At 42.2% G+C, this 8,900-nt stretch overlaps 1 protein-coding gene across 8 annotated transcripts in view; it reads left to right on the top strand.

The window, feature by feature from the left end:
* LOC116852858 overlaps positions 1–8,900 on the top strand; it is a 113,342-nt gene that overhangs the window by 34,732 nt on the left and 69,710 nt on the right. For all 8 annotated transcript variants that reach the window (XM_032833597.1, XM_032833596.1, XM_032833598.1 and 5 more), the window contains one exon: positions 8,110–8,410. In XM_032833597.1, the coding sequence (XP_032689488.1) occupies positions 8,130–8,410 (281 nt within the window). In that variant the 5' untranslated portion in view covers positions 8,110–8,129. The remainder of the gene's footprint in view (positions 1–8,109; positions 8,411–8,900) is intronic.

Here is an 8,900-nt window from a genome sequence, read left to right as displayed (position 1 = left end):
ATATATATATATATATATATTTGTGGTTGTTTCAATACGAACATGGCAATAGCGATACGCATATGAAGTTATTATCACTAATATTATAGTAAAACCTAATTAAAAAAAAATTAGACTTTTCTCAGTGTGACTGCTCAATTGTTTATACTAATGAAACGGTCGTTTTTTCTTTGTCACGTATTTTTTTATTTCGTTTTGCCTTATTTAATTTTTTTTATTATGAGTATAATTTTATTCTTTACTCCTTTTTATTACAAAGCACCAACGCACGTACTACACGATCTGGCGCGCTCGAAGAGACATTTTCTCAGAGCGCATAAATAACGCATTCTCTCTCTCCCTCTTTCACGCACACATACGCACTTTCGTAGACACCTGCTCTTGAATGGCACGCGGTGTGCCTCGTGAGACATGCGCGCGACACACTTCGGGCACACGTACGTGCTCGTACTCGATCGTTGCATTTCAAAATTCCACCGTTCGCGGGCTAACCCCGCGGGATTCGTCGCCGGTCATCGGTCTGCCGCGACCTCGATCGGATCGACCGATGGTTTCGACCTTTCTCAGAAATTGCTCCTTTTTACGAGGGATCGGCATGCGCGTCCCGGCGCGACGCGTCGATTATGAGGACAAAGAGCCGCGGCGCGAGACGGCTAATGACGCGCGACAGAAATACGCGTGTCGTCGACTTCTCTCTCGGGCTTGTCGTCGTCGCCGCCGCCGCCGCCGTCGACGTCGCTTAGCAGTTCCGCTTTAATAGCGAAGCACCCTGCTGCCGCCGTCCGAACGTCACTTTTAGTTGTACAAAGTAGAGGTGCGGCCACTGTTCGCCGTGTTCCCCTTTGCGCGTGCTAGCACGCGTCCGATAGAACGTGTGAATGTGACGTAATGTTTCCCCTGCGAATCCCGAGAGAGATCACTCGTCATCGCCGCCACTCATCCACTCATTTATGCCGACTGCTGTGAATTCGATCTTCCATAGAGTGTCCGGTACTAAGCGTCCCATACACCTCGTGTTACACGTAGATTAGGTCAAACCAAGCAAAAAAGTCCACTATCACCTTTTAAAAAACCGCGTAAAATTTTACGTTATTATTTAAAGAAGATTGAATGAATGATCGCGCGCGATACGGCAGACGAGTTGTGATAGCGTCGCTTGCCGTCGTGTGTGATTAGTCGAACTGTGTGTGAACAAGAGTCTATAATTTTCCACTATGTAGATTTGTAATTATTAATTCAGGAACATTAGTGCATTATCGCGCGTGCATTATCACCCGTCGATCTTCTTTAATTAATAAATCAAAGATCTAAAGACTATTTACCAAATGGTATAGGACTTTTTTACTCAGTTTGATCTAATCTAAACATGTATATGAGATACATGGGACGCTTAGGGCCGGTTTTTCAATGATACTTTAAATTTAGATTTCAACTTAAACTCTGTTTAAATTGCTATTGAAAAACCGACACTTAGTGTCAGAAACCCTGCAGGTGGACGGTTCAATGGAATTTTCATCACGTTTCTTTGCGTTAGTCGATTTTTCTCGTTCACCATTAACACTTTTTTCGTATTTCCGCCTAATGTTCCTAGATAATACAAGTGTTAGTCATGGCAATCGAACGAGCACACAAACCGGCGTAATAATTATAGCATTTATCAGGCTAGAGTTACCTGGATTTTTTGGTCACATATTGTATTTACACACATATCTTTTGCGGTTACTAAAAATAAACTTTTTCTATTAGGTAGCGGATACATTCTGGAATTTATCGAGGTGAAACAGTTGTAATTTTTCTTTCCACAATTATACGTGTCATACGTGTATCATGATTATTCGGACAAGCAGAACAATATCTCAGATGTTATTCAAGCAGAATGACATTTACAATGTAAAGCAAAATTATACAACAGAAAAAGTAATATGTAAAATATCGCTGCTGTTTCTTTAAGAAATCAGCAGACGTGATGCACGATTACGTACACAGAGAGAACGCTATAGCTTTTTTTATATAAATTTTCTATTTTATCTAAAGAACATGGTCAATTTTTTAATAGTCAATGTTCCAACAGATTTCAGTTCTTGAAATATAAATAGAAATGATATGTATAAAGCAGAGAAGGATAATAAACTAAAGCGGAACATTGATATGTTTCTCAGCTGTGAAATTCTACAATAATTTTCATTATAAAATTCTTTTTGTTTAAACATGATGTACGTGATCATAAATTTAAAGTACATTAAGACTACTCTTTTAAAATAAATCAGTCAAACATCACTGAAAACAGTGAATATACATTGATTGCAGTTATAAGTATAGTACTGAAAGTGCTCAGTGCTATACTCATAACTGATATCAGTGACTATTAACTGATTCACTTTAAGAGAGTATTATTATGCCGGTTTGTGTACATTTCGATGATGGAAGAAAATGGATACGATGGGCGGGTTAAGTTCCTTAGGAGTGACGTGCGACGTCTTAAACCGAGATCCCACGGCGCGTGACTCGCTATGGCTCGCGGTTCGTTTAGGCTCCTCATAAGTTCAGCTCGCAAATTAGTAAGAAACAAGCTGAAACCGCAGTACGTCACAATGCGTAGAAGGTCACGAAGCCATGGCGAATCGAGACAAGACACGTGTCTTTGACTTTACGTTTACCGATTATTCTCAGACCGGATAACAGAGATAAAATCTCTTTTGTCGTCTTTATTCGTCTTGAGAGCAGGAATAATTGGTGTCCCAGTGACATTTGCGTTATTTACTTACACTGAAAGGGAAAAAAAAGAATTGTTAATGTCACTAAAATTACAGTCATTTCCGGTGCCAACTACTGTCTGAAATACGATCAGTGTGTTCGTCACTGAAATGTTGTACTTATAATTGATGGTTCAGTTATAAGTATAGCACTGCAATAAGTTAAATCTCGCTGAAAGAATCAGTTAGTAGTAGCGACTCTCTTAAAGTGAATCAGTGAATAGTCATTGATATATCAGTTATAAGTATAGTACTGAGCAGTTTCAGTACTATACTTGTAACTGCAAATCAGTCTATATTTACTGCTTTCAATGATGTTTCACTGATTCACTTTAAGAGAGTAGCGTTATCGATGCAGTTTGCAAACGCAAACAGTGCCATCGCACGCAAATTACATAGGAGCCATTAATTCCATCACGGCGAGCGCAGAGAGTTGGATTTCGTGCAGTATATAACGAATTTGTGTATTACTGTGTACTAGATTTTGCAGTGAAATCTCACTTCCACTAGTCGAAATCGGTGGGAAATAAGACCGAGCAGTGAAATGGGGAGCGTTTTCACGGAAAATCAGTGAATACTGACTGATTGTCGCTGAAGTACTCCTCTTGCTGATCTAATCAGAAGTAGTTTGACTCACCTTAAGAGAATATATCTTCTTGTTTTACTAAAAAAGCAGTAACAGTAATATGCATACAAAGTTATTATCGTTATCACTATAATAACCTTTTCTACAAAAACAATTCTCCTGACTATGAAGCCTGATCTACCTTCTTTATTTCCTGTTTTTTGTTCTCTATCCTTTTGACTAAAGCCTTAAAGTTTAGGGACGAAATAAAGAGAAAGAAGCAAGAAGCAAAGAATACATCGATCTTGACTAATTCTTCAGTTATGTGTGTCATTATGGTTACGAATATCAAATACTTTCTTCTCAGTGTATTGCGACTTGCGGATTCGGCGGTTCGCTCCCGACTCGCACGTAAATGCCACCCTCGTCTCGCATATCGAATACTGTTAAGCGGCTGTTACAACGCCGTGACGAGTTCATCGCGCGTCGTCGCGAACTTTTCCTTTCCCTCGCGGAATTGCAGCGGGTGGTTCGCGTGACGAGGGACGTCGCTATGCCGCGGAACGAACGGACGTATGGCGGCACCGCGAAGCCGTGCGCGTTGAAGTCCACGACTTTATATGCCGGCTTTCCGTGGTATTTCCTTGTGGAATTCCGATACCCATGATTGGAAATACGCGGTACTTGTAAATTGCGAGCTTTCTGGGCCACCTACACTGCGCGTGTGCGCGCTTTCGTCCTTGTGTCGTCAGTGTCTCTCAAAGTTTTTTTGGCCACGCGACATTTTGGAATCAATAATGGAAAAGCTCCGAGACTAATAGCACTCATCGAGTAATAACGAGTAAATGTAATTGCTCGTGCAAGCAGCGAGACCCGTGAAACTGCACGATCACACGCGAAAGTATAATAAGGGACGTTCGCTTTTCTTTCTCTTGAACTTTGGAACCCAGCAGACTCGACTTTCCTCCTCCATACCAGCGTGTTCGTGTTAAATATTTACTATACCGGGTTCTATCAATGTTGTATACTGTCGGTTAACTCTATTAGCGGAACAAAGTTCTTGTGTTCGCTGTACGTGGAATATTTTAAGGTTTCTCTCGTCAAGCGTCTCGACGAGAAAAAAGGTTGCGTCTCGTACCCTCTAAATTTCTTGGAGTAAAATTTCACTCGAAAAGTGCAATGATAGCCGAGCGACTCGAATTCGAGTGATTTTTCGCCTGTAAATGATGAATTCTTCTTTGTACGAAATTGTCGAGTGAAATTGTCCGATATTATTTCACTGAAAAACGAATTCTCATTCTAGTCGACTGAAACATTCACTCGTATGGATAGTCAAATCTTATATTTAAAATCATCTTAATTTTATTTTAACCCCTTTGCTATTAATTTTGTCTTTAAAAATTTTTTTACTTTCACTTCATCAAATACATTAATATGTAATTTTTTTAGCAGAAAAAATTAAAAATTTTATGATTGACGCCAAAGAGATAAAGTCGGGACTCTGATGTCCCACTTTTGGGAGGGCATATTTGTTCCAACAGTAATAAGTAGAGAGATAGCTGATATATTCTGCCAAAATGCCAAAAAAGCTGTTAATTTAGTTAGAATAAGATTTTTCCCGCTGGTAGCGAAAGGGCCATCGCACACAAAATGACATGGCTGCATATGCATAGCATAAGACTATCTCAATGAGCATCTAAGATCAAATTGCCACTTATCTGTAAAATATGCTCATTGGTCTTATGTTATGCATATGCAGCTATGTTATTTTGTATGCGATAGTCCTTAAGGTATTTGTCGATAAAGTGTCCCTTTTATCTTAAGATGAATTTAATATGATCTTAATCATACACGAGAAGAATTTTTCCTTTTACCATGTTGTCTAGTAGCAGGAGTAGATTCATACAATATATCTTGCTGAGGAACATGATACAATTTTTAATAGTAAACTTTAGTCCCTGAAATATAGAGTGCATGTGAAATGAAAGGATAATAAATTCAAGCGGAATGTCGATATATTCCTCGACAGAATTCTACAGTAATTTCTACTATAAAATTCCGTGTAAGAATATATTATAAATTCCACTCTTAGTTTTAGTGAATCATTCACTTTTGCGATCTCGAATGGTGGTGTCTGCGCTATTGCTCCAAGTTATAGTTTATTGAGTTTTTCATTACGCGTTTTGTGTGCGATTTCACTCGAAGAAATTTAGGAGGTACAATCGTGGTCCACACTCAAATTTGAGAGACACTGCCTCGCGTTACAGGGTGTATCTCTTGATATGCTCGAGGCAGAGCGTGCAGACGCGTATAAATTTATGCAGTGCGCGGAACCATGTATACATTCGTATTTTATTACGCTCTATTCGTATGCGGCACTTATTCGTCCATCTCCCCTGCCAATATGAATATATGTATTACAGTGCATGTACACGTGTATATATATATTTACACACGCGTATATGTATGTATATATATATGTGTGTGTGTGTGTGTGTGTGTGTGTGTGTATATATATGTATACACACACACACACACACACACACACAAAACCTCTAAACCAATTTATGCTAGTCCTGTAAAGTTCGAATTTTCGTAAGCGTGCGCAACTCGCGCGATAGTATGTTACTTGTCGAAGGAATTACACAGAATGTTCCCTAGACGAGGACAATTTCGAGAGATTCGACATTACTCGGCGCGATTCTAATCCTCTTTTCTGGGATATCGAGAAAATTAATCTGGCAGTTGAGAAAATATGTTAAATTCAGAGGAATATTGCAGGTAGCCGAGTATAGAATCGAGCGCCGTTACATCACAATTTTTCGTGAGTGATAAAAATGATCGTTCGCGTAAAAGTGAAATAAAAGAATGCAGGAGGACGCCAAAGAGTGCGTTTCTTGACGAAAAATGTCATATATTTTTTCAACAATCATTATTGGCGCAAAACTAACATAAAGGAAATGCGAGGAAACGCTGAAGAATGCGTTTGAGAGAAGAAGTGTTGTCACACTGAGAAAAAGTATTTGCCACTTGTCACTATATAATCATACAACAAATGAATTAAGCTTGATCTACAATGTATTGTTTTCTTCCTGTTTTTTTCCTTTATCTCTTTCTGACTCAAACATCAAGCTTTAAGTCAGAAAAAGACAAGACAAAAACAACGCAAAAAGCGTGTTGTAGATCAGACTTTTTAATCGGGAGAAGCATTTTGTAATAAGTGTTACTACAGTGTTAGCAGTAATAATCTTACATGTATATTGCTACCATATTTTCGTTAAAACAAGAAGACACAGTCGATAAGCGCCGAAAATACTAATTTCTGATGATCATCATTCAAACACGTTTCTCTCTCAGTTAATCATTTTTATTAAATCGTTTCTTTTTTCAACGAGGACGGGTTCACACACGTTTCCTTTTAAATAATCACTCGTACGAGAATAAAATAAAAGATGCAAGGAAACGCTGCCGAGGGGTGCGTTTCTTCCCCCGTCCCGACGGAAAGATTCGCGCGCCTCTGTCATTTTCCCGCGCCGCGCTGTGACTCGGCGTGTTCGTTTTGACCTCTTCTGAAACTTGTCCTCGATTTCCATTCGGTCTCACGAAGGGTTAATAGACGCGCGCGCGCGCCGTTACAAGGACTCGCGGTGAATCGGCAAGAAATCCGATCGACTTCCCGTTTCGCATGTAACTGTAAATGTACGGTGAGTGCGACGCGCGCGCGTCGCCTTTAATCTCTCTACCCCGGCCCACAATTGATATACGCCGTTCTATCGCGAAAGGAAAGGAAAGCACGGTAAATAGACTGCATGTTTCCGCGGTGTCATGACTGGCCGCTATCGATGCATTCAGACTATTCGTCCGCGCGGAGCGGACACGCGAAAAACTATCGTCGTAATAATCCCCAGCGCTATCGGCCGCCTACAATATCGTCATAATTGAGCCGCTGTGTTAACGACGCGCGTCTACTGCGCGCTATCGCGTCATAGGTCAGGTTTTCCGTCGCGCCGTATCGTTGAACGGCAATTCCACGTTGTGACACGGATGGCTAGCGAGATACCGCGCGCGACCCCGCGTATTCGGTGTAGATTTTGCAAGATTGTCCGACGAGAGATTATTCGTTTCTAATTGATTGTCAATTACATGCTGATTTTTGGCAGTCGCGAGAGAGCGACGAGGATTCGATCGGTCCCAAGCGCGGACATGTTATACCTCTCTCTCCGCCCCTCTCCCGACTGTCTATCGGAAAACTAGATCTCATAGGCCACGTATGAAAATACAACGCTCGATAGCATTTCCATAAATCTCCATAACTCGTGGAATTTCCATTAAAAGAATCGTTGCCTTGAGATCCACTCCGAAATTTCCATTTCAGAAGTGTTTGCCTCGACTTATCGTAATTTCCACTCTACAAGTGTTCGCCTTGACTCACGTCGTCATTTCCATTTTATAAGCGCACGCCCCGACTACCGTCGTAATTTCCATCTCGCGAATTCTTTCGCCGCGCGATTTCCCGCGGATTTTCCCCGCGACCGGCTGCACTGCGCCGCCATCATGTCCCTCCCTTCCTCGCCGCCGTCGTCGCTGCGTCGTTGTCGTAATCTCCTGGAATTTTGCAAATTCCCACCTCGTCGCCGCTCCCATAACGGCGCGACGCCTCGATCGTCATCCTCGTCGTCGTCGTCGTCGTCGTCGTCGTCGTCGTCGTCGTCATAGGAACATCTCGCGCGCGCAAGCACACGTTACTTGCAGCAGTTTTATTTTACAAGTGTACAATTTTGTCTGTTGCAGTTCACAATGCGCTAGGGGTGATGGAGACAGTGGGCAAGCAAGTCCAGGTAGTGAGTGGATTGGGGGTGGGGGGTCCGGTGGGCCCTGTAGGCCCAGTGGGGGGAGAATTGCATCACCATCATCACCCTCACCCCCACGCCCACCCTCCGCACCCGCAGTCCCACCTCCACCCTCACCCCCATGCCTCCCATGGCCACTCGCTCGTCGGCGCGACGTCGAACCCTGGCAGGGGTCAGGCTCAACCACCGGCCTCGCATAACCAACATTTACCTGCGAGGTCCACTCCCGTACCGCTGCACAGGTAAGTCCTGTCTTTTTTTCCTCGCGCATACATAATGGATCGGAGTCGTTGCTCCCGGCCACCACCATCTCACTTTGAGCGCGTTACTTATGGTGACCGATGAAACGGTAGCCGATGTCGCGCAAAGGGAGGTCTCTTTAAGAACATAGGGGCAGAGAAGGAATTTTAACACGTTCGCTACCAGCGTCACGCATGTATGACGCACCGGTCTCACACTCCAAGTTCATCTCTACTCGAAGTTTTCGATTCTATTCAACATGTTCTCGCTACTAACATAACACGTGTACGACAACAACATATTTCTTTGTATATCCGCGTATAAACAAAGCACGTTTGTCTTACACAATTGCGCGAGAACAAACGTAATGTGGTCTGTGGAGAGAATTCCCCAAATAAACTGTGACAGCGAACGTGTTGATGTCGCCTCTCTTCCCTGTTCACTGCTCAAACGTAAGCGTGTTACGTGTGCACATTGCTGTGCGTGGACAGA

This window comes from Odontomachus brunneus, unplaced genomic scaffold (assembly GCF_010583005.1).
Source record: "Odontomachus brunneus isolate Ranch 3 - 2012 unplaced genomic scaffold, Obru_v1 Obru_scaffold_259, whole genome shotgun sequence".
Taxonomy (NCBI): Eukaryota; Metazoa; Arthropoda; class Insecta; order Hymenoptera; family Formicidae; genus Odontomachus; species Odontomachus brunneus.
This window is presented reverse-complemented; position numbering and strand designations above follow the sequence as displayed.